Consider the following 25,045-nt stretch of genomic DNA (forward strand, 5'->3'; position numbering starts at 1 on the left):
TATTGATAGTTTCCATTATATTAAGGATCTGTTTACTGACGAAAGCAAATTTAATTCGAACGGATCAGATGGAAAGATGTATGTGTGGCGTAAGCCAAATGCTGAATTTAATCATAAGAATACAAAAACCACTGTCAAGCACGGATGAGGTTCTGTTATGTTTTGGGTCTGCATGTCGAGTGCGGGAATATACAATTTGCATTTTATTGATGGTAAAATGGACAAATTTGTCTACCTCAACATTTTAAAACAAAATGTAAATCAAAGTGCAGACAAATTGGGTATCGCGAACAACTTTGCCTTTTATCAAGACAACGATCCCAAGCACACATCAGGTGTTGCAAAGCTTTGGTTGATCCATAACTGTCCCAAACTTATACAAACACCTGCACAGAGCCCAGACCTTAACGTAATTGAGCATCTTTGCGAAGAATTAGCTAGAAGAGTGTATGAAAAAAATGTAACTCCTTGGTACAGCTTAAGGAGGCTTTACTGAAATCGTGGAACTCCATAGAGCCGGAGGTATGCCAGAATTTGGTCAAATCAATACCGAAGCGTTTACAGGCCGTTCTGGACAACAAAGAATATGCAACTAAATATTAATTTCTCGATTTTTTGCATTTTTTGACATTGATACTTTGCATTGTCCGATTTTGCGTTGAGCACAATAAATTGAGTTAATTTTGTTTTTCTGGCGAAATTTACTGTTACCACTAGGAAAGTTGTTGTTTTTTGTATTGTTCAGAAATATAAGTAAGTAATGTGTAAATAAAAGCGAAAAAAACTACACATTTAAACAATTTTTTTGAAATGTATAGCATTATTATATCTGACAACCACTTGTCCGATTATTCGATGGAGCCACTGTACCTTAGTACCGCCATAAATAAAACGAATGACATCAGTTTTGAAATTCGGAGAAGGATTGTGATGGCCAACAGATGCTACTATGGTCTAAGTAAGCAGTTTAGAAACAAGGCCACACTTTACAAGACGCTGATATTACCCGTGCTATTATATGGATCAGAAGCATGGTGACAGCTTTTGGGGTGTTTGAGAGAAAAATTCTCCGAAAGATTTACGGGCCGATCTGCGTCGACGGTGAATATCGGCGTCGAATGAACCAGGAGCTTTACAATTTATACGCGAACATCGACATAGTCAGTCGTATTGAGCTGCAGTGACTACGGTGGCTAGGCCATGTTGTGCGGATGAATGAAGATGCCCCAGCTCAAAAGGCATATAAAAATGAGCCTACTGATGGTTCCCGTAGGAGGGGAAGGCCACGAATCAGATGGAAAGACCAAGTAGAAAACAACATCTTGGAACGTGGTCTTCCAAATTGGTGGACTTGCGCACAAGACCGACGCGCTTGGAAATCTTTTTTAAGCTCGGCTTATGGAACAACCGTTTTGTAACAAGCCAGCTAAGTAAGTAAGTAATAGACTAGAAGAAGAGTTTTTAAAGATGAGCATTATGGAATATCTAGATCGGAGCTGAAGGGCATCTTTATAGTCGAATTGAAGGGCGTTTCTATAGACAAGGTTAGAAAAGTATATAGGCGAAAAAGAATGTTTTATATACCACCTAAAGGGATTCTTTATAGGAAAGCTGAATGTCTTTTTTTTGCAGAAAGGAACTGCTAGGAGTCTTCTTATACGAGGTAAAGGGAGATTTTTTAAATGAGCTGAATGTAGTCTTAACAAAGGTAAAGGTAGTCAACAAATTCACGAACGAAGTATCATATTGGTGGCCAGTGGTTTCCTATAGCCAAGTTGAATTTCAGAAGTCGTTACAGATCAAAAACATATGGCCTAGATATTTACAAAGTCGAGCTGATCAAAAACAACAACATGTCTCCCTGATCAACAACATGTATTTGAACTTCCGGAATCTCATAGATGGTCAAAAAATTTAATATATAAACAGATGGTCACAGTGTCATCATAATGGAGTGACAATCCTTGAGTTGTGTTATAGTCTTTATAAATAAACAAAAGGTCAGCGAATCGTTTGGGAAAAAATGAAGTGAAAAGCCTATAAAGAAAAGGAGTTGTGCACGAGCTATATATATATATATATTCGATAGAAATCTAGGGATCAGATATATAGAAGTCAAACACGAAAAACGCCCATTGTGACACAGAGAAGATGTGTAAAGTGATTGTGGAAAATCTTCATGTGACATGCCGTGAAATAGAGGCCTTCTTGTGCCTTTCTTCCACCTGTATACATTCAATAATGAATGCATGAACATCTGTTGGTGGTTGGTTCTCGTTGGATCCCGCACAATTTGATAGTGACACAAAGACAGGCACGCATCGATTATTGCAAGGAAATTTAACAAATATAAAATACGATCGTGATGTCTCTAAAGACATTTAAGGGAGCGTCAGATCCATGGAGGCTAATACATCCATGTGCATGCAAAAAATTAGAAATTGGCCTTGTGGGTGTTCCCAGAAAATCGATATTAATTGGAAACTTCGGGTCTGACCTTTAAAATATCAAAAACGTGTAAAAACGTTACAGGGGCATTTTCTGCCAAGAAGTTTTAATCCGTTAAAATTTCGAAATGCAAAATAAGCTATGACACTGAACATACTGAAAATGAGGCTGGACCACACAACAAAACCCGAAATGCCAAATCGCAGCCATTTTGACTACGAGAACATCTTAAATATCGTGGCTTTTATATATGAGCTATGTTAAAACATGGACTTTTGATGACAATTTTCCTCAAAGAATTTTATTAATCACCACATTGGTTAGAAAATGCCTCAAGATCCATCAAATTAACCCAAAAGAGACGGTACCGTTTTTTGGAAGCTAAATTTAAATTATAAGCCGATATTAAAAAACACCGGAATGCAAAATTACAACCTTCAAAATACATAATGTGGTCCGGCATCTTTATATGGAAACTATAACAAAGCATGGATCGATTTATTTTCAATCAACACAGGGGTATTAAAAATGTATCGGATATACATCGTGATTTCAGCAGACAGACCCACGGTCAGAGCTTAGTCGGTATATAATGTTATTCTGATCAAAAACATATAATTTATAGGATCTCACAAAAAATATTTTCAAAAAAAATTAAAAATACTTTTTAAAGAATATTTCCTAAGTGACTAATAACAGGCGTCGATTTTTAATGAATATTTTCTAAAGGACTAATGTAAGGTGTGGGTTTTTTATAATATTTTTAAAGCAGAAGGATTTTTAAAGAATATTTTCTAAAGGATTTAGGGCAGGGGTGGATTTTTAAAGAATATTTTCTAAAGGACTTAGGACAGGCGTGAATTTTTAAAAAAAATATTTTCTAAAGGACTTAGGGAGGCGTGGATTTTTAATGAATATTTTCTAAAGGACTAATACCAGGCGTGGATTTTTAAAGAATAATTTCTAAAGGACTAATACCAGGCGTGGATTTTTAATGAATATTTTCTAAAGGACTAATACCAGGCGTGGATTTTTAAAGAATATTTTCTAAAGGACTAATACCAGGCGTGGATTTTTAAAGAATATTTTCTAAAGGACTAATACCAGGCGTGGATTTTTAAAGAATATTTTCTAAAGGACTAATACCAGGCGTGGATTTTTAAAGAATATTTTCTAAATGACTAATACCAGGCGTGGATTTTTAAAGAATATTTTCTAAAGGGCCACCAAGGCGTGGATTTTTTAAAGAATATTTTCTAAAGGGCCACCAAGGCGTGGATTTTTTAAAGAATATTTTCTAAAGGACTAATACCAGGCGTGGATTTTTAAATAATATTTTCTAAAGGACTAATACCAGGCGTGGATTTTTAAATAATATTTTCTAAAAGACTAATACCAGGCGTGGATTTTTAAATAATATTTACTAAAGGATTTTTTAAAGAATATTTTCTAAAGGGCCACCAAGGCGTGGATTTTTTAAAGAATATTTTCTAAAGGGCCACCAAGGCGTGGATTTTTTAAAGAATATTTTCTAAAGGACTTAGAACAGGTGTGGATTTTTAAAGAATATTTTCTAAAGGACTTAGAACAGGTGTGGATTTTTAAAGAATAATTTGTAAAGGACTAATACAATAATAATATAAAAATACTACATGCTTGTTTGTTGTCATATATATTTTTTTATTTTAAATTTTTCGATTATGAACCTGAGATATATTTTTTTGGAATTTAAAATTTAAAAAAAAACTGACTATTTAAATTGGTGGGCTTCATTAATACTCGGCGCAGGATTCGCATTTGGTGGAAGAGTGGAGGCAGGATCTTCAGGGGTTTCTGTGCCCTCTGGAGCTTCAGTGCCTTCAGGGACCTCAGTACTTTCAGGGACCTCTGTACCTTCTGGGGCTACAGTGCCCTCAGGACCTTCAGTGCCTTCAGGGGCCTCAGTACCCTCAGGGGCTTCAGTGCCTTCAGGGGCCTCAGTACCTTCAGGGACATCAGTGCCTTCTGGGGCCTCAGTACCTTCAGGGGCCTCAGTACCTTCTGGAGCTTCAGTGCTTTCTGGGGCCTCAGTAGCTTCTGTTGCTTCAGTGCCAGTGGATGAAGTATATTCATCGGCTGGTGTGGTTTCCGGCACTGCTGTAGTTTCACTGGACTTCTCTACAGGTTTAGAATTAATTGATTGGCCTTTTCCGGCATCATCGCCATGACTAATGACACTCACGTCCACGGATTTGGCATTGACATTAACCTAATCGTAAAGAAAATAATACAAATGTTATCCTTTAGTATTTCCAAAAAGACTTCGAAATGAGCTTCCTTACGACAAAAACCATAAGATAGGCGGTCAAAACTAATACTACACTTGAGAGTTTCATTGTAACCGTTGGCCGTTTTGCAGGAATCAACTTCGAAAACAAGAAAGGTACTGAAAGAATTTCTTCAAATTTTAGGTGACTTTTATAGTGACAACGAATGTCGTTGGGAAGTGCATATTTTTTGCACGTGTTACTTTACTTCACTTTCGAAAAGGCGTTGCATGTAAGTGAAATCGATAAAACTGATAAGAAGTTATCACTTAAGGTTCCACTTGTTGAAAGATATACGTCAAGTGGGGATTTATTTTAAATTTAATTTGTCTGAAAAAAAAACTGAATAAGAAATTAAAAAAAATAAACTTCTGAAGATGTATTGTCTTCTTGTAAAATAATATATTAGCCCTTTAGAAAATATTCTTTAAAAATCCACGCCTTGGGTCGTTTAGAAAATATTCTTTAAAAATCCACGCCTTAAGTCGTTTAGAAAATATTCTTTAAAAATCCACGCCTTGGGTCGTTTAGAAAATATTCTTTAAAAATCCACGCCTTGGGTCGTTTAGAAAATATTCTTTAAAAATCCACGCCTTGGGTCCTTTAGAAAATATTCTTTAAAAATCCACGCCTTGGGTCATTTAGAAAATATTCTTTAAAAATCCACGCCTTGGGTCCTTTAGAAAATATTCTTTAAAAATCCACGCCTTGGGTCCTTTAGAAAATATTCTTTAAAAATCCACGCCTTGGGTCCTTTAGAAAATATTCTTTAAAAATCCACGCCTTGGGTCCTTTAGAAAATATTCTTTAAAAATCCACGCCTTGGGTCCTTTAGAAAATATTCTTTAAAAATCCACGCCTTGGGTCCTTTAGAAAATATTCTTTAAAAATCCACGCCTTGGGCCCTTTAGGAAATATTCTTTAAAAATCCACGCCTTGGGTCCTTTAGAAAATATTCTTTACAAATCCACGCCTTGGGTCCTTTAGAAAATATTCTTTAAAAATCCACACCTTGGGTCCTTTAGAAAATATTCTTTAAAAATCCACGCCTTGGGTCCTTTAGAAAATATTCTTTAAAAATCCACGCCTTGGGTCCTTTAGAAAATATTCTTTAAAAATCCACGCCTTGGGTCCTTTAGAAAATATTCTTTAAAAATCCACGACTTGGGTCCTTTAGAAAATATTATTTAAAAATCCACGCCTTGGGTCCTTTAGAAAATATTCTTTAAAAATCCACGCCTTGGGTCCTTTAGAAAATATTCTTTAAAAATCCACGCCTTGGGTCCTTTAGAAAATATTCTTTAAAAATTCACGCCTTGGGTCCTTTAGAAAATATTCTTTAAAAATCCACGCCTGTTATGGGTCCTTTAGAAAATATTCTTTAAAAATCCACGCCTTGGGTCCTTTAGAACATATTCTTTAAAAAACCACGCCTTGGGTCCTTTAGAAAATATTCTTCAAAAATCCTCGCCTGATATTAGTCCTTTAGAAAATATTTTTTTTAAATCCATCACTTCATTTGCCATTATCTAAGTCTAGACAAATATAATTCATCTTGTTCTAAAAGTTCGGAGCACGTGTATTGTAACAAACAAATCGCTTATCTAAGACCACTCAGACCCGTTCTGTAACTTCTAAGAATTTTATTTATTTAATTTGGAATAGAGATTCCCGATAAGAAGGTAACTAATATCTATGCCAAGAATTAGTTGGCAACCAAAGCACTTAATTAGTAATAATATAAATGGTCTCAGCTATTAAGGATATTTATTAGAATACCTATTTTTGTTACCATAAAATTCTCAAATTGTGAGAACTTCGTTGGCCCTACTAAAATATGTTAAACTGATATGTTTTCATATGCTCTTGGTTATAAACCCCTCTCTCTCTTCTTGTTCTAAATTAAAACCTCAACATAATTAATGTTCCATAAAATTTATTAAATTTATTCAAAACTCTTTGACAAATATCCCAAAATAAATCCAAATGGTCATAGGAGAGGTCAAATCGTTGACAGCTTGATTGGCACAATCGGCAGCATCCGAAGGAATCGAGGGAACCTTCTTGATGGCAGTCTTAACGGCCTTAATTTGTTTATTCAAGGTGTAGAATTGTTTCAACAAAGTCGTAAAGCAGGCCTTGGGGGTAGATGGCTTGCCATTGGTCGATTCATCGTTGTTGCAAACTTCTTCGTTAGTTTGAATGATGGCATTGCAGGTGTTGATAACATTTTGGGTGGTGGTAATGATATTGGCATAAGCCTTGGTAGCATCAGCTCCGCAGCCATGAATGCTGGGCAAGAAATTCAAGGCAGCATCTTTGATTTTCATCACCTGTTTAATGGAACAGTTGACACCCTTCAAAGTTCTCAAAGCAGCCTTGGTAATCCACCAGAAGGTGCTGAAAATGTGGTATTGCTCAATATCAACAAACTCATCATCGACAAAGTCGCTGGGCACAAAGTCGGTGGGGAAATCATCGGTGAAGCCAACGGCATTGGCCTATAAAAACAATTAGTATTATTAAGAAAAAATTATATTAACCGAATTTCGAGGAACTTACGTTGACAGCGACCAAGCACAAAGCGGCAACCAAAGCGAACACGGCGAATTTCATGTTTTTGCTCAGAGAAGTGAGTTATTAATGAACATAAATGAGCATTTTCGCCAATGTTTTTATAGGCCAGTTTTGAGGGGCCTGTCATCATGCGATTAGCTCCTTAGAACTGTCAAAACATGGTTTATCTCGTCTCTCTTTTGACATATTTTTAAAGGTTGTCCCAGTTGCTTATCTGCGGTATGTTTTGGCTACCATACATTGGGAAGAGGACCAGTTATCAAAATCTTGATAGCTTAGAAATATGGAATAAATCCAAAAGCTTCATAATGATAAACAGATTTGTGAAGATAAAAAAAATCTCATTCTAATATCTCAGATCTCATTGAGATTTGCCATTTTTGTAGTCTCTAGTAAAAATTTGGATCGATTTTATTTTTTTAATATTTTTTAAGGACTAGCTATGAAGTTGTCAAAGAATAACTTTCAGAGGACTTTCAGAACTACAAGTGTGGATTTTTACAGAATAGTTTTCAAAGGAGCTCCAGAGATGTAACCCACGATTTTCTACATACAATTTTTCAAATGACTTCTAGAGCTAAAAAGTGGATTTTTAAGAAAAAATTTCAAAATACTAAAAGCATTCTAAGCCTGGATTTTTAAAGAATATTTTTTTAAAGGTTATTCGGTCTCAAAGCGTGAATTTTTTAAAGATTATTTTTCAAAGGACTAATAAAGGCGTGGATGCTTTAAAGAATATTTTTCAAGGGACTAATAAAGGTTTGGAATTTTTTAAGGATATTTTTCAAAGGACTATTAAAGGCGTGGATTTTTTTAAGAATATTTTTCAAAGGACAAATAAAGGCGTGGATTTTTTAAAGAATATTTTTCAAAGGACTATTAAAGGCGTTGATTTTTTAAAGAATATTTTTCAAAGGACTATTAAAGGCGTTGATTTTTTGGACAATATTTTTTATAGGACTATTAAAGGCGTGGATTTTTTTAAGAATATGTTTAAGGGACTATTAATGGCGTGGACTTTTAGATAATATTTTTTCAAAGGACTATTAAAGGCGTGGATTTTTTTAAGAATATTTTTCAAAGGACTATTAAGGCGTGGATTTTTTAAGAATATTTTTCAAGGGACTATCAGAAGCGTGGATTTTTAAATAATATTTTCAAAGGACTATCAAAGGTGTGGCTTTTTTAAAGAATATTTTTAAAGGATCTCTTAGGCCAATTGGCGTGGATTTTTAAAGAATATTTTTAAAAGGACTAAGCGTATATTTTTAAAGAATATTTTTTAAGGGACTTAGCGTAGATTTTTTAAAGAATATTTTTAAAAGGACTAAGCGCAGATTTTTAAATAATATTTTTTAAGGGATTAAGCGTAGATTTTTTAAAGATTTTATAGGCCGAACATCACACACAACCAGTGTTGCCAATTTAGCACTTTTAGTGCTAGATTTAGCACTTTTTAAACTCGTTTAGCACCAAAAAAATTGATCTAGCACCTAGCACTTTTTTTAGCATTTTAATTTGTTCCAACATTTTTTCAAAATTTTTAGTATCACTCCAAAAAAATTGTAGTTTTTCGATTTCACATCGACACATTGAAGTTCCCGTATGTTTAACATGGTGGATTTGATTTTCCGATGTTTTTTATAGTGAGCAGAGCAGTATAGTCCACGGGGCTATACATATGATACATTATGAATCTACCACAAGACTTTATTTTTTTCTGCGAAACTAATTTCCGTGTCGGTGAAAAATTCTGCTTAATAACCACCTCCTGGTGTTGTAATAATACTACATTATCAGAATATAACAAGTAAAAAATTATGTTAACGGCCGAACTTTGTATAACTTTATAATAAATTACAGCCAGCTCAATTAGAAAATGTGTCCAAAATCCCCAAAATACCGAATATTGGGGGACCCTTATGTGAGGGCTAGACCAATACTTAGACCGACATATGACATTTGCCATACCAAACATCCAAGGAGTACTAGCAATGTCTGACAGATCATTATCAAAGCAGCCATGTTTTTTCGTTGACTAGATTTCCCGTATTTATTGGTGTTCGGATTATAAAGGTGCATTTAGATTTTTTTTGTATTATTTACTCCTCTAAATATCATTCGTTCAAAACCGAAAGATGTCGCGCTTCAACAAAACAAAACCTTTATGCAAAATTGTATAGCTATAATCTAGTGCGGTAATGGTAATACAAAATATTATTAGAATAGATATACCCCTGTAAATATTTACGTATAGCTCCCACACACGGTGTCTGCCCTTCTAGAATAAATGTGAAGAGCATATAATGCAATTTTGTATTTTTTCAAACAAAAGTCTGGGTCAATTTGACTTGCTCAATATGCTTATTAGCATTTTCCCCATGTACAATTTTGAGACCTCTAGAGAGACCAGAAACAAATACAAAAAGATTTTGTTGACTTCAACAGCCAAATATTGACCGTTCTTACCAAACACAATACCAGTGAAGACACTGGCCAGAACCAGATATGCAGAATATCGTGACAATTGTTTCACAGCTATGATCGTTACTTTGTTTACAAATGTTAATGGGCATACGGAAAGTCACATACATCTCAGCTATTCGGGATATAACGATCCGTATACCAAAATGTAAGTCCAGGACCAATATTTCGTTACAAACTATTGAAACACAAACATTTGCAATACCCTCACAACATAGCTATTAATTTAAACTTTAAGAAGGATAGATATCATTATAAACTATAATCAAATTTTCTTAAATTCATTTTTAGCACTTTTTTCTGGCACTTTTCTAAAATTTTTAGCACTTTCTAGCATATTTTTCAGCAAAATCTAGCATTTTTTCTCAATCAAGTTTTGGCAACACTGCACACAACCCACCGTGAAGGGAACCTTGACAAGCAACTAGAAGGGCTGTACTGAATATTTATAATATTCGGAAAATGTGCTGTTGACCTCTAATCGAGTCGCGGCAAATATTACGAAATATTGCTCAGGCTCGGAATAAACATCCGCAAAAAGTTAGAGTTTCGTGGTTTAAAGAATATTTTAATAGGACTTAGCGTATATTTTTTAAAGAATATTTTTAAAGGGACTAAGCGTAGATTTCTTAAAAAATATTTTCTCAAATGTGGATATTTAGAGGAACATTTTTCTTATGGATCCATAAAAATACATTTGCAAATGAAAATTCCCAAGGGCATATGAACCTGGATGTTAAAAAAAATTATATAAATTAGTCATTAAGTTATTCGTCAATATGAAGTGTAGGAAAAATACCATAAAATCGATTAGTTCCTAGGTATACATGTACTTAAAAAAAAGCTTCTTGAAAATGATTTCTAATTGAAGCTTTTCGATTTGTTTATAAATTCCACGTAACAAGATTTTGATAAAATTTCGTCATAGGTGGGAGCCAAGGCATTGATTGCATTCAGATAATGGAATGCTAACCGGTTAATGTTGTCAGCATTAAAAAATGATAAACCAGATTATTGACAGTTCCGATGGTATAATTATAGGATGACTGGCACTTCCCTAAAATTGACTATAAAAGCCTTAGCAAAAATGAAAATCTATGTTAATTGGAAAACTAATTTGCTTTGAGAACAAAATGAAATTTGCAGTTTTTGCTTTATTTGCAGCTTTGTGCTTGGTCGCTGTCAATGTAAGTTCCTCGAAGTTCGGGTAAAATTTAAGTTATTTTTTTTCAATGTCCTTTATTTGCCAATAGACCAGTGCCGTTGGCTTTACCGATGACTTCCCCACCGACTTTGTGCCCAGCGATTTTGCCGATGATGAATTTGTTGACATTGAGGAGTACCACATTTTCAGCACCTTCTGGTGGATTACCAAGGCCGCTTTGAGAACCTTGAAGGGTGTCAACTGTTCCATTAAACAGGTGATGAAAATCAAAGATGCTGCCTTGAACTTCTTGCCCAGCATTCATGGTTGTGGTGCTGATGCTACCAAGGCTTACGCCAATGTCATTACCACCACCCAAAATGTTATCAGCACCTGCAATGCAATCATCCAAACTAACGAACAAGTTTGCAACACCGATGATCGACCAATGGCAAACCATCTACCCCCAAGGCCTGTTTTACCACTTTGTTGAAACAATTCTACACCTTGAACAAACAAATTAAGGCCGTTAAGACTGCCATCAAGAAGGTACCCTCGATTCCCTCGGATGCTGCCGATTGTGCCAATCAAGCTGTCAACGTCATTTGACTTCTCCCACGACCACTTTTGCTTCGTCCGTTAAGGCTTGCTCCAAATTGACCAGCAACTAAGTGGAGCGGGTGTTTTTGGATATTTTCGATGAAATTTAAATAAAAGTCAGATTTAATGCAATATGAATTATTTATATTTTTAATTCAATACATAAAGGGGAGGATATGAAATATGAATATTGGCTGGTTGAAGCTAAGTATATATTTTAATATGAAAGACTAAGTTCTGAGAAGTTGAAAATTGTTTGTAAACAAATAATAGGTTTTCATAATAGGACAACGTATTACTCAAAGTAAAGTACTTTTGTTGGCATCTAATTTCTGGCGTAGATATTAATGACTTACTTGTGTGAAATATCGATTACAAGGTAAATGACTAAACTTTATCATAGATATTTGAAAATAATATTTTCTAAATGATAAACATAATTTTCACATTCATGTATTTTTAAATCCCCTTCAGACCTATTTTTATAACCTACACAATTATGTTGTAAGGGTATTATAGCATTTGTGTGGCCGCAAGATTTTGTGACGCTGCGAAATATTGGTCTTTAGGTATACCGATCGTCATATCTCGACTAGCTGAGTCGATCTAGATATGTGTGTATGTCCGTTCCTCTTTCCATTATATTTAATAAACATGATACAGGCCTCAATTATAGACCAATCTTCGAATCGAAATTTTGCATGTAGGACCGTTTATGGTCAATGAAGACCCCTATTGTTTTTGGTAAAGATCGGGTAATATGAAATGAGGATGAAATGGTGATCATCCCATAAATATTGCTTGTTTTTCTGGTCACTCCAGAGACCGCAATAATGATCCGATCATCACGAAATTTTACAGGGGGTGGGAGGGTTATGGCCAAAGAACAAGTCTGACTATCGGTCAATATTTAGGGGGTCAAACGGACTCAGACTTTTGTTTGAAAAATCACAAAATGTGTATTCTATGGCGTATATATTTACTCCTGAAGAACATAGATCGGAGAAGATGTTTGTATATACTAGTGGAGTAGTTGACCTTTGAATTGATACCAATTATATTGACGTGTGTTGTATTACAGAGATCTACCTATTCCGATTACCATTGCCACATTATACGGCATATGTTCTGTTCAACAGGTTCTGGTTATAGGAATCTGGTGAACGAATTAGAATGACTGTTTCGATCGGCCAATATTCAGCGGGTCAACTAAACTAAGGCGTTGAATATGTTCACCCCGGGATAAAATATTCCGAAAATATGCCAGGGTAAGAAAGAGTAACTGTTAATCTCTAATCGGTCTAGCGGGTGCAAATGTTTTCATATTTTTGAACCTAACATAGCAAAAAAGATACTCTACAAACCACAGCTGACGATCAAATTAGCTGTCAAAATGCATAGTTGCCACTTGAATTCGACGTGCAATGATGATCAAATTAGCTGTCAAAATGCATAGTTGCCACTTGAATTCGACGTGCAATGTTGCCACCTATAAGAAATGTTACTGGATGTGTTCTATTACTTTCCCACTAAAAATTACAAAGTAACTTCTTTTGAGAAAGTTCCATTTATATTTCCCTGATAAGATTTGTTAAAAACCTCAGATGAAGATGAACTTAGGATTAATAGTGTTTTATAATTAAAAAAATTAACTATTTCACTATTACTCGAAATAAAAATTCAAGAAAGCTTTAAACAATTTTAACCCTACGGACAATAGCCAAAAAAGTAAAGATCAATAACCGCACAACTTTATATCTTTACCGAACCTAGATTTTTATTGGTTTTAACTTAAAGTACCGCAGTATTTTTAACACACCTAGACCATGTCCGGAAATTGAATTTGTGACAATAGAGTTAATCGTTCCTCTATACCTGCTCTAAATAATAGTAAAATTCGTGTGATATACTGAACATAGTTTCTCAAGTAATGAACATAAATGTATTTTATTTTCAGCTGACCTACGATGCACAGTGTCACGACCGCGGCCAAAAATGGTCAAAACCAAGTACCACGGAGGACAAATTTTTTGATAAGGATTGATAGAAAACACTCCAAATAGAATAAATATGAAATTTTTTATCGATATGTCAAGTAGTTTTGTCTCTACAAAGGTACAAATCTGATAATTATTTATAAACTGATTTTTTACTATATTTTCGAAAAATGGGTGTGTTTTTCTGATGCTCAAATATTTGAATATTCAAATTAACGGTTATTATAAAAGTTTTTATTTTGGTTGCTGTGGATGTAAAAACTAGGATTCGCTTTAGTTTGTATGTATATAGATATCATATGGTGTATACAGTCGTCCACACTTGTAGTACTTAGTTCATCAAATTTTTAATACAAATTTTGAAATTAGTGGAGCAGAAAAAAAAAGTTTAAAAAAGGTTAGCTCTATTTTTTTTATTTGAGTGGTGAAAAGTGTGTTATTTAAGGAATAAAAAAAAAATAGCTGCGGAGTCCTGCGGTCCTAAGAGTTATTTAACTTTTTTGGTGACAACCTTATTAAAAAATATGGCATATTCATGAAATGGTTAGAAGCGAATGGTCAAATATGTTATGTATACAATTAAATAAGTTATTGAGGGACAAATAGGAAGGATAATATGTATTCAGAACATAGAAAAAATACAATATTTTACATAAACTTTGCAATTAAGTGTTAAAAACGTTATTCGAAGCGAAGATATGGGAGAATTGGTTTTTAAATATAGCTTTTAAATAAATTTTCAGTCAGTTTGAAGATTATACTTATTTATCAGATCATTTGAGACATAATCTTATAATCTAAATTTAGATGTCGCACATGAATTACATTTGTGGAAAGTTCATACAGAAAAATATTAGTTCATGGCATGGGATATGCAAAGTGCAGTACAATACCTTTTGAGCGACTTTCACACGATGCTAACAAGTCATGCCAACAAATAATTAGTAGCAGCCCGAACTTTTGTTAAAGCCGAGTTAAATAAGTATATTTAGAATTTTATATTACAATCCGACCTTCTAATATCCTTAAACAGCCATAAAGTAAAGGCCCGAGATTATAACGTGGATAATACTAAATCGTACATTTGGGAAGACAATATTTTATATATATCTCTGATGTGTGTTTTGAAAATTTGAAATTGATAAAAAAGTAATTTATTAGTAACTAAAGTATATCAAATATTTCATTATAATAAAAATAACAAAAATATTACTGCTATACTTAATTTAGCTGCATATAACGATTTTATAGTACAGAAAGTTACATTTTTAGGGACTTTTGGTATGGTAGGTACCTGAAATATGGACCAACAACTGAATTACAGCACCTATTACTTTCTTCGCCCAAATTTGATGTAATTTGGAAGAAGACATGAAAATTTTCCTGCAATTTGGATGAATATAAAAAATTTATAGGTCCAAAAAGCGGATTTTCAAGACCCTTCGTATGGGAGGTATATCAAATCTTGGCCCAATCTACCCAGTTTTTGGTCCGTTGCTTTATAGGCATAAGTAAATGTAAATTGCCAATTTTCATTGAATTTGCTTGAATATTAAAGATTATATAGCCCAAAATAGTAAAATTTTCAAGACCCTTTGTATGGGAGGTATATCAAATCTTGGTCCGATCTACCCAGTTTTTGGTCAGTTGCTTTAGAGGCCTAATTAAATGTAAATTGCCAATTTTTATTGAATTTGTTTGAATATTAAAGATTTTATAGGCCAAAAAGGGTGACATTCTCAAGACCCATTGTATGGGAGGTATACGAAATCTTGGTTCGATCTATCCAATTTTTTGTCAGTTGCTCTTTGGGCCAATAATAAGCACATGTACCAAATTTCATTAACTTACGATAACTCCTTCTATTTTTGGCCGCTGTTTATATGAACTCGCGACATAGTGCGATGGTATGTGACGACATATTTCAGATTTTTATAACGTTAAATCGAAATTTTCATTTATTTTTTTGGATATTTCCCATATATTGGTGATGCACTGAATAGTCGTTTTCTGTATTTGTGAATCGTAACTTTTATGTATTGACAAATATATTCCGATTCTGTTTTGCAGGTGTTCTGTATAAAAATTTTCTTAGCAAATATTTGTCATATACCATATGCAAATAAACCATTCCCCTTTTGGTTGCACATCAAAACTACCAAAATTAATATTGCATAAAATTTAATATTTTTTATTCAGATATCATGTCATTTATCCAAACAATGCACTCTCCACTTAGCTGGTCAATTTGGAGCAAGCCTTAACGGACGAAGTAAAAGTGGTCATGGGAGAGGTCAAATCGTTGACAGCTTGGTTGGCACAATCAGCAGCATCCGAAGGAATCGAGGGAACCTTCTTGATGGCAGTATTAACGGCCTTAAGTTGCTTGTTCAAGGTGTAGAATTGTTTCACCAATTTCGAGTAGCAGGTCTTGGGAGTAGATGTCTTGCCATCGGTGGAAACATCATTGTTGCAATCTTCTTCGTTGGTCTGGATAATGGCATTGCAGGTATCGATAACATTTTGGGTAGCGGTAATGACATTAGCGTAAGCATTGACGGCATCAGTACCGCAACCTTGAATGCTGGGCAAGAAGTTAACGGCAGCGTCACGAATCTTAATCACCTGTTTGATGGAACAGTTGACACCCTTCAAAGTTTTCAAAGCGGCCTTGGTAATCCACCAGAAAGAGCTGAAAATGTGGTAGGTTTCAATGTCGACAATCTCACCATCAACCAAATCACTGGGCACAAATTCAGTGGGGAAATCATCGGTAAAGCCAACGGCATTGGCCTACAAAAATGAAATGATATTATAAAACCATAAATTCTATTACTCAAATTTAAGGGAACTTACGTTGACGGCAACCAAGCACAAAGCTGCAACCAAAGCGAAAACGGCGAATTTCATGTTGTTTAGAAGCGTATTGATTTACGAATAAACATACATTTTCAAATATGCTAACGTTTATATAGTCACATTAGAGGATTTGTTTTTATGATTAGCCCATCGGACCTGTCAAAACTATGGTTTATCATTTCCATTTTGACAACTTTAACCGCTTTGCATTTTATTATCTGCACAATGCAAAGGCTACCTACCACACATGAAGGAAACTTATCAACATTTTGATAACATCGAATGTTAAAAAAATGCAAAGCCTTTTAACGGTGTATAAATATTGTAGAAGTTTTTTTTAAGAAAAAATTAATTGATTTACTAAAGAAAATAATGGACTTTCGAGAGAAGAGAATTCATTGATTTCTGTAGATTGAAGGTTAATTTTTTCTATAGGAAGAAAATCATGAAACAGTCATAAAAATCTTCTTTAAAAGATTTTCATATCTCAGATAGTCCTGTGAAAAATATTATTTAAAAAATCCACGCTTGTAGACCTTTGAAAAATATTCTTTAAAAATCACGTTTCTAGCTCTGATAGTTCTTTGAAAAATATTCTTTAAAAAATCCAAGCTTCTAGATGCGTAGCCCACGCTTCTAGCTCTAATAGACATTAAAAAAATATTATTTAAACATCTATGAATAAGCTCTGATAGTCCTTTGAAAAATATTCTTAAAATATTCAAGTTTCTAGATCCGTAGCCCACGCTTCTAGCTCTAACAGACAGCCTGACTATTTTGATTCAGCCTGACTATTTTGCAAAAACAAAAGACATTAAAAACATATTTGGTCTGTTTCCGTACGGCAAGAATCTACTCGATTTTATTATTTTCTTCGATATCATAAAGGAAAATTTGTTATCGTAGTAAAAAGTAGTAGATTCTTGCAGTACGGGAACAGACCAATTATTTAAAAACCTATAAATAAGCTCTGATAGTCCTTTGAAAAATAGTCTTTAAAAATTCTCGCTTTTGATAGTCCTATGAAAAATATTATTTATAAAATCCACGCTTTTGATAGTCCTTTGAGAAATATTCTTTAAAAATCCACCCTTTTGATAGTCCTTTGAAAAATATTCTTTAAAAAATCCACGCTTCTGATAGTCCTTTTAAAAAAATATTCTTTAAAAAATCCACGCTTCTGATAGTCCTTTAAAAAATCCACGCTTCTGATAGTTCTTTAAAAAAATAATCTTTAAAAAATCCAGGCTTCTGATAGTCCTTTAAAAAAATATTCTTTAAAAAAACACGCTTCTGACGCTTTAGTTCTTTAAAAAAAAATATTCTTTAAAAAAATCCACGCTTCTGATAGTCCTTTGAAAAATATTCTTTAAAAAATCGACCTTTGAATAATATTCTTTAAAAAATCATCCTTTGAATAATATTCTTTAAAAATCGTCTTTTGAAAAATATTCTTTAAAAAAATACACGCTTCTGATACTTCTTTGAAAAACATAAATAAATTTGAAAAACAAAAATATTCTTTAAAATCCACGTCTCTGATAGTCCTTTGAAAAAGATTCTTTAAAAAATCCACGCTTTGTATAGGCCTCGGAAAAATATTCTATAAAAAAATTCACGCCTTCTTTAGACCTCGGAAAAATATTCTTTACAAAATCCACGCTTAACGTCCTTTAAAAAAATTCTTTAAAAAACCCACGATTTTACCTCTGATAGTCCTTTGAAATATGTTCATTAAAATCCCCAACGTTATAGCTCTGATAATCCATGCTTATATAGTCCTTTGAAAATATTATTAAAAAATCTTAAGCTTATATCTTCGAATGCCCCTTTAAAAAGTTCTCTATCCGATATACCTATGAAATGTCTTATTCTAAAGTTTCAATAAAATATATGTTTAAAAGAATCCGAATTGTTTTTCTTCTATTAATTCAGTGTCAAGAAAAAATTTTGTCGGAATAAAAATCTAAAATTTTGTATTTAAAATCATATAAAGGCATAGAGTTTAGAAAAAATAGCTGTTTTCATTTTAAACCTCGGACAGTTTCGGACAGTTTTGCTGTCTTTCAGCAAAAACAAACCCATCAATTGTTTTCGAAAAATCGCAAAGAAAGAGAGTAATTTTAAATGTCGAATATATTCGACAATAACACTGAAAGGGTTAATGTTACTTTACTTTACGCTTATAATTTTAAAGCATACTTTTAGCCGAACATTTGAATTTTGGGTACACAAATGAGAGAAAATATGTTTTCCTTTCTGTTTAAATTAGAATACCACTTTTATATTTTATCTACAGGATATTTTATTTATAGAATGTCTTTCTGTCTACAGTGAACCTCATGACAAATTAGGACTTAAATATTTATAAATTTTCAATGATATCCCAACATAGGATGTCGTCATTTCGTCTATAATTTTTCTCTCACTATTTTACCCCTATTGATCTTCCATCTAAAAAAGTACCCTGTGAATTTCTAGAAAAAAATAAATATTTCTCATTGTTTATTTTTGGGCCAATATTCCACTTGATTTTATTTATAAAGTTATGCTTTCAACCACCTGCAAAAAAAGTCAGTAGCGCGACTGATTTTGCAGGTGGCATGCAATACTCTTAGTTTTGTCTTATCATCAAGCAATTGACATTTTCAGATAGTTTGACGCTCGATGACTTGTATCTGTAATCTACTGATTGTACTTAATGTCATTTTCATTAAATAGTAATTTAGATTAACGAAATGTTTTCGAAAATTGTTATGATTGTCTAAGTTCGTATACTTTAGACAGCCTTCGATTAATAATACTTGTAAGCAAAATAGATAATCCAGTGGCTTCGAGAAGGAGTCCTATGATGTTTTAGAAGATCAATGATGTCTTCCACAAATACGAGTAGAAAGTAAACCAATGGAGTTTTCAAGAGACCTTCAGAGCAATAAACGTGCCTATTTTAAATAATATTTTCCAAAGGACTATCAGAGGTAGATGCATGGATTTTTAAAGAATATTTTTCAAAAGGACTGTAAGAGCTAGAAGTGTGGATTTTTAAAGAAGAACTATCAGAACTTTTAGCGTAGATTTTTTACAGAAAAATTTTCTAAGGACTATCAGAAGCGTGGATTTTTTAAGAATATTTTTCAAAGGACTATCAGAAGTGTAGATTTTTTAAAGAATATTTTTTAAAGGACTATCAGAAGCGTGGATTTTTTAAAGAATATTTTCCAAAGGATTATCAGAAGCGTTGATTTTTTTATAGAATATTTTTCAAAGGACTATCAGAAGCGTGGACTTTTTAAAGAATATTTTTCAAATGACTATCGGAAGCGTGGATTTTTTAAAGAATATTTTTCAAATGACTTCAAAGCTAGAAGTACGGGATATAAGAATATTTTAATATGGAGTTATCAGAGTAAGCGTAGGATTTAAAGAATATTTTAATATGGAGTTATCAGAGCAAGTAGCGTAGGATTTAAAGAATATTTTTCAAAGGACTATCGAAACTATAATAAAGGATTTTTTTTAATTAGTTTAATTTTTTTGAAAACAATAATTTTCAAATTACAGTCGGAGCTATATATGTGAATTTACAACTTTGTATTCGCATTAGAAAAATATAAAGTGGTAAAAAAATAGCCTCAATGTCTTTAAATCTAACCAAATATGGTGACATTAACACCTGGCGTATTTTTTCATTATTGACAGCTGATAACACCTTGAGATGATTAATTGACATCTTCTCTGGAATCTTCTTTTCAATTAAATAAATGTGGAAAAGAAAAACTAAACTAACAGAATATCATTTAATAAAAAAATTGCTAAAGGTTAAGGAAATAGTTTCCCAAAAAATCGGACTTAGGTTGGTCCGATTTGTAATATTCTGTTTCTATCAAAGTACAATTTTAAACGAGGTGGCATATTTTATCTGTTCACAAAAATACTCGAATTTTGTATTCCATATTTGCTCTATTAATAAAATATTCCGAGGCTATAGATCTAGAAAATATTTTTCATATACCTTTTTGAAAATAAGTCCTTCCTTCTTTTAGTGTGAATAAAAATTTCTAAAATTAGTATTGCATTTCAATTGGATTTTTTTATTTAAATGTTATATAAAAAAATTTCAATCATTTAGCTGGTCAACTTAGAGCAAGCCTTAATAGAGGAAGCAAAATTGGTCATGGGAGAGGTCAAATCGTTGACAGCTTGATTGGCACAATCGGCAGCATCCGAAGGAATGGAGGGAACCTTCTTGATGGCAGTATTAACGGCCTTAAGTTGTTTGTTCAATGTGTAGAATTGTTTCAACAATGTCGAGAAACAGGTCTTGGGGGTAGATGTTGAGACATTGGTCGATTCATCATTGTTGCAAACTTGTTCGTTGGTTTGGATAATGGCATTGCAGGTATCGATAACATTTTGGGTAGCGGTAATGACATTGGCATAAGCATTGACGGCATCAGTACCGCAATTTTGAAGACTGGGCAAGAAGTTAACGGCAGCGTCACGAATCATAATCACCTGTTTGATGGAGCAGTTGACACCCTTCAACGTTTTCAAAGCGGCCTTGGCAATCCACCAGAAAGAGCTGAAAATGTGGTACTGCTCGATGTCAACGAACTCATCATCGGCAAACTCACTGGGGACGAACTCGGTGGGGAGATCATCAGTAAAGCCAACGGCATTGGCCTACAAAAAATTAAAGTCTTAAAAAAATCAATTATATTACTCGAATTTAAAGAAACTTACGTTAATGGTGACCAAGCACAAGGCGGCAACCAAAGCGAAAACTGCGAATTTCATGTTGTTCACAAAGCGTATTAATACACGATTAAACATACATTTCCCCCTTTGCCAGTGTTTTTATAGTCGAAGTAGTGAATTTGATTTTATGATTAGCTTATCCGAACTGTCAAAAAATATGGTTTATCATTTTAGTTTTGACAACCATTATCTAACCAATCCAGATGCTACTTACCACACATGGCGAAAACATATCAAAAACCATTGATAACAACGTAAATTCGAAAGTTTTAAATGGCAAACATATTCGAGAAGTTTTTTTTTAAGAAAATATCTGAGTAATAGACCATTATATTAAATATTAAAAAAAGACTTTAAAAACTCGTGTTAGAATACGTTTTGCACCCATGTTTATAGAACTTTTAACACCCAAGGTAATAGTCCTTCAAAATTTACCAAAATCTACGTTTATTGTGCAGAGTTTATTTTAAATAATTCCTATAAAATACAAACTAACTGTCCAGGGGGCCTTTTGAATATTTTAGAATATATCCTCCAGTACAGATAGCTTTAAAAAATCCACGTTTATATCTCTGATAGTTCTTTAAGGATATTTTATAAAAAATGCACCGAAAGTCCTTTGAAATACTGTCCTTCTTAAAAGGTTATGAATAAATTAAAAATATAATAAATTAAAAATATTTATATTTGTATTGTCATTCAAATAATAATTATTGCTATACTCTCATTTTCTGAAGCATACTTTTAGGAGAATGCGTGAAATGGGCAATTTTTAATAGAAAGAAGTAAAAACGTCGTTCAGTATGGCCGGGTTAACTTTCAAAAACTTTCACCATGTGGTGAGCATGAGACTAAATTGTTTGCTAATAGTTAACAAAAACGGGACTAGGAACATTAACATATTTAAAAAAAATTAAGTAGGACCTTTGCAAGAGGCGTGGATAATTTTCAAAGGACTATCAGATGCGTGGATTATTTAGAGAATATTTTTCAGAGGACAGTAGTGTTGGCGGTTTTTTGGGATACCATTTGTATTTTGTTTTTGCAAAATAGTCAGGCTGAATCCCAGTTTTGTTGTTTTTATAAAAAAGGGGACTATCAGAGCTAGAAGCGTGGATTTTTTAAAGAATATTTTCAGAGGACTATCAGAGCCAGAAGCGTGGATTTTTTAAAGAATATTTTTCAGAGGACTATCAGAGCTAGAAGCGTGGATTTTTTAAAGAATATTTTTCAGAGGACTATCAGAGCTAGAAGCGTGGATTTTTTAAAGAATATTATTCAGAGGACTATCAGAGCTAGAAGCGTGGATTTTTCAGAGGACTATAAAGAATATATTTTCAGAGGACTATCAGAGCTAGAAGCGTGGATTTCATAAAGAATATTTTTCAGAGGACTATCAGAGCTAGAAGCATGGATTTTTTAAAGAATATTTTTCAGAGGACTATCAGAGCTAGAAGCGTGGATTTTTTAAAGAATATTTTTCAGAGGACTATCAGAGCTAGAAGCGTGGATTTTTTAAAGAATATTTTTCAGAGGACTATCAGAGCTAGAAGCGTGGATTTTTTAAAGAATATTTTTCAGAGGACTATCAGAGCTAGAAGCGTGGATTTTTTAAAGAATATTTTTCAGAGGACTATCAGAGCTAGAAGCGTGGATTTTTTAAAGAATATTTTTCAGAGGACTATCAGAGCTAGAAGCGTGGATTTTTTAAAGAATATTTTTCAGAGGACTATCAGAGCTAGAAGCGTGGATTTTTTAAAGAATATATCTCAAAAGACTATGGCTATGACTATGCTATAAGAGTAGAATTAAAAACTATTTTTGAATATTTTCGAAGGAAATCTGAAGACCTTCATTAACAACCCTGGCTAATAGCTCACTTCCAGCTCCGATAGTCCTTCGTCCACGCTACATGCGTGGGTTTTTAAGGAATATTATTTCAAAGGATTATCGGAGTTAAAAGTGCTTACTTTTAGAAACAAACTATTGAAGCTGCAAGCGTGAATTTTTTCAAGAATATTCATTTAATAATAGTTATTTATATTTACATATGTATATTTATTTATATTTTAAAAATTATTTTTCAACGAAAAAAGCGTATGATTTATTAATATAATTTTAAAGCCTATATTTATAGTTCCAATTCCTATGGCCAAACGATTATCTATTTGTCTAACAATTAAATACAATAATTGACTATCTGAACATTTCTCAAAAACATTTTTATTAATTGAAATTCGTATTTATTCAATGACATTAAATACAATATTTAGAAGATATATACCCGTATTAACCATCGAACGGCACACACTTGACTCCATTTATTATCGGAAATTGTCAATCTTTTGATATGACAAATGCTAGAGTGTTGATGAATTTAGAATTCTAGTACGGGAGGTAGGCGAGGAAGGTCGATAAGGTATTTGATAGGTCAATGAGCTTTTCTATAGACGAAAAATTAAATGAATGCATCAAATTGTCAAGAATCAATTAGAACTTCTTACTGTCATGTCACGAGGTCCTTCGTACAAAGGGAATATTGGAATATTCTATATGTTGAAAGTCTCTGACGCCGAGTGAACGCTCCACCCCAAGTTATTTTTATTTTTTATTATTTTTATTTTTTATAAAATAAAAATAAAAAAAAATAAAAAATAAATAAATAAATAATTTTTGTAATGTTTTATTTTGAACCATTGAGGCCTCATTTTGTATGTCGTAGCCGAAATTTCCGCCGTTGAGGCATTTCAGATTCTTGGTGAATAAAATATTTCTTCCCAGGAATTTTTCAAAGTTGTTCCATATATTTAAATTGTCTCAGATAACGGTATCTGGTCGAGGGTATAAAAAGTTAGGCGTGATAGAAAATAACGATTCGTTTACCGGTTTAAGGAATTTTATTCAGGTTCCAACAGAGCGTATAGTTTTTTAGGGTATTTTCCGGGACCAGTATGGAATGCAACCCGACATTTTAAAGTATATATTTTCCGGGCGGAATTTTTAAATAATATTTTTTGGACTTTTTTAGAATTTTGCGTCTGTGCGTTGATTTTAATAAATCTAGAACCAACAGATCGTGAGTGTAATAAATATTATTTTTTCGGAATGAACAGATCGTGGATTTTTAAAGAAAACAATTCCGTCGACCAAGCATTGAAAACATTTTTCCAAAGCACAAACTGTTATGGATTTTTTAAAGAATATTTTTCTGGTGGTGTTTTTTTTTAAGAAAAAAATATTTTGCAACCAATATTGTTTACATTATTAAAGAAACAATTTTTGAGACAGGACTTTTTTTGGAGGATACAATTTCGCAGATTTTTATAACCTCCGTTTGTATAGTCTCCACTTGTAGGGTTTTGGTTATTGTTTTATAGTGACGCGTTGTTTATTGTTTAATTTTTTTCTTAAAAATTTTTGAATATATTTTCACTATTATCAATATTTTGATTGTGTCAATTAAGCTGTCAACGACGTCATCTCTCATGATCACTTTTGCTTCGTCCGTTAAGGCTTGATCCAAATTGACCAGCAATAATAACATAGTTTATATATAAGAGCCCCGCTCGCTTTTAAATACCCTATTGATGGTGCAGGGTATAAAATTGTACTTGTTAAAGTATATATTTTAGGTACTAATTCACCCACATTTGGAACCCACAATGTAGCCATTTCATTGTCGGCCCAGCTCGGCCTATTTAGGAATTTCATAAATTATCAGAACTATAAAAATAAACCACTTCCATAATTGATACCCACAATTCACGGCGATATTTATCACGGTGACAGCACTTCAGAATTCAAGTGGGGTCGTATTGTGTTTACTGTTTTGTTTCTTTTGCTCATTCATTCCCCATTTGATATAAATTAAA

The 25,045-nt window shown here is 33.1% G+C and overlaps 4 protein-coding genes across 4 annotated transcripts; 1 reads left to right on the forward strand and 3 right to left on the reverse strand.

Annotated features, from left to right (window-relative positions):
• Nucleotides 1-6,703: 6,703 nt before the first annotated feature.
• LOC133325076 (uncharacterized) lies at nt 6,704-7,370 on the reverse strand. Its single transcript, XM_061533902.1, has 2 exons — nt 7,317-7,370; nt 6,704-7,255 (listed from the first exon to the last, which is right to left on the reverse strand). Exons 1-2 carry the CDS (start codon nt 7,368-7,370, stop codon nt 6,704-6,706), a joined length of 606 nt encoding a protein of 201 aa, XP_061389886.1.
• Nucleotides 7,371-10,948: 3,578 nt separating this feature from the next.
• On the forward strand, nt 10,949-11,568 carry LOC133325077 (uncharacterized). Its single transcript, XM_061533903.1, has 3 exons — nt 10,949-11,002; nt 11,069-11,383; nt 11,431-11,568. The coding sequence occupies exons 1-3, from the start codon at nt 10,949-10,951 to the stop codon at nt 11,566-11,568; spliced, it is 507 nt and encodes a 168-aa protein (XP_061389887.1).
• Nucleotides 11,569-15,791: 4,223 nt separating this feature from the next.
• Nucleotides 15,792-16,466, reverse strand: LOC133325078 (uncharacterized). The gene is made up of 2 exons (XM_061533904.1): nt 16,413-16,466; nt 15,792-16,349 (listed from the first exon to the last, which is right to left on the reverse strand). Exons 1-2 carry the CDS (start codon nt 16,464-16,466, stop codon nt 15,792-15,794), a joined length of 612 nt encoding a protein of 203 aa, XP_061389888.1.
• Nucleotides 16,467-20,540: 4,074 nt separating this feature from the next.
• Nucleotides 20,541-21,212, reverse strand: LOC133325079 (uncharacterized). Its single transcript, XM_061533905.1, has 2 exons — nt 21,159-21,212; nt 20,541-21,098 (listed from the first exon to the last, which is right to left on the reverse strand). The coding sequence occupies exons 1-2, from the start codon at nt 21,210-21,212 to the stop codon at nt 20,541-20,543; spliced, it is 612 nt and encodes a 203-aa protein (XP_061389889.1).
• Between the last annotated feature and the right edge of the window lie 3,833 nt (nt 21,213-25,045).

This window comes from Musca vetustissima, unplaced genomic scaffold (genome assembly GCF_032173495.1).
Source record: "Musca vetustissima isolate MV318-11 ecotype Yass unplaced genomic scaffold, APGP_CSIRO_Mvet_v1 utg13413, whole genome shotgun sequence".
In the NCBI taxonomy this organism is placed as follows: Eukaryota; Metazoa; Arthropoda; class Insecta; order Diptera; family Muscidae; genus Musca; species Musca vetustissima.

What these genes read in the sequence shown, in the direction of transcription:
- LOC133325076 (XM_061533902.1), bottom strand. Translation starts at nt 7,370, where the DNA reads ATGAAATTCGCCGTGTTCGCTTTGGTTGCCGCTTTGTGCTTGGTCGCT. An exon ending in TGTGCTTGGTCGCTGTCAAC is followed by an intron (nt 7,256 to 7,316) that starts GTAAGTTCCTCG and finishes TTGTTTTTATAG; the next exon opens with GCCAATGCCGTTGGCTTCAC.
- LOC133325077 (XM_061533903.1), top strand. Translation starts at nt 10,949, where the DNA reads ATGAAATTTGCAGTTTTTGCTTTATTTGCAGCTTTGTGCTTGGTCGCT. An exon ending in TGTGCTTGGTCGCTGTCAAT is followed by an intron (nt 11,003 to 11,068) that starts GTAAGTTCCTCG and finishes ATTTGCCAATAG; the next exon opens with ACCAGTGCCGTTGGCTTTAC. An exon ending in TCATCCAAACTAACGAACAA is followed by an intron (nt 11,384 to 11,430) that starts GTTTGCAACACC and finishes TCTACCCCCAAG; the next exon opens with GCCTGTTTTACCACTTTGTT.
- LOC133325078 (XM_061533904.1), bottom strand. Translation starts at nt 16,466, where the DNA reads ATGAAATTCGCCGTTTTCGCTTTGGTTGCAGCTTTGTGCTTGGTTGCC. An exon ending in TGTGCTTGGTTGCCGTCAAC is followed by an intron (nt 16,350 to 16,412) that starts GTAAGTTCCCTT and finishes TCATTTTTGTAG; the next exon opens with GCCAATGCCGTTGGCTTTAC.
- LOC133325079 (XM_061533905.1), bottom strand. Translation starts at nt 21,212, where the DNA reads ATGAAATTCGCAGTTTTCGCTTTGGTTGCCGCCTTGTGCTTGGTCACC. An exon ending in TGTGCTTGGTCACCATTAAC is followed by an intron (nt 21,099 to 21,158) that starts GTAAGTTTCTTT and finishes AATTTTTTGTAG; the next exon opens with GCCAATGCCGTTGGCTTTAC.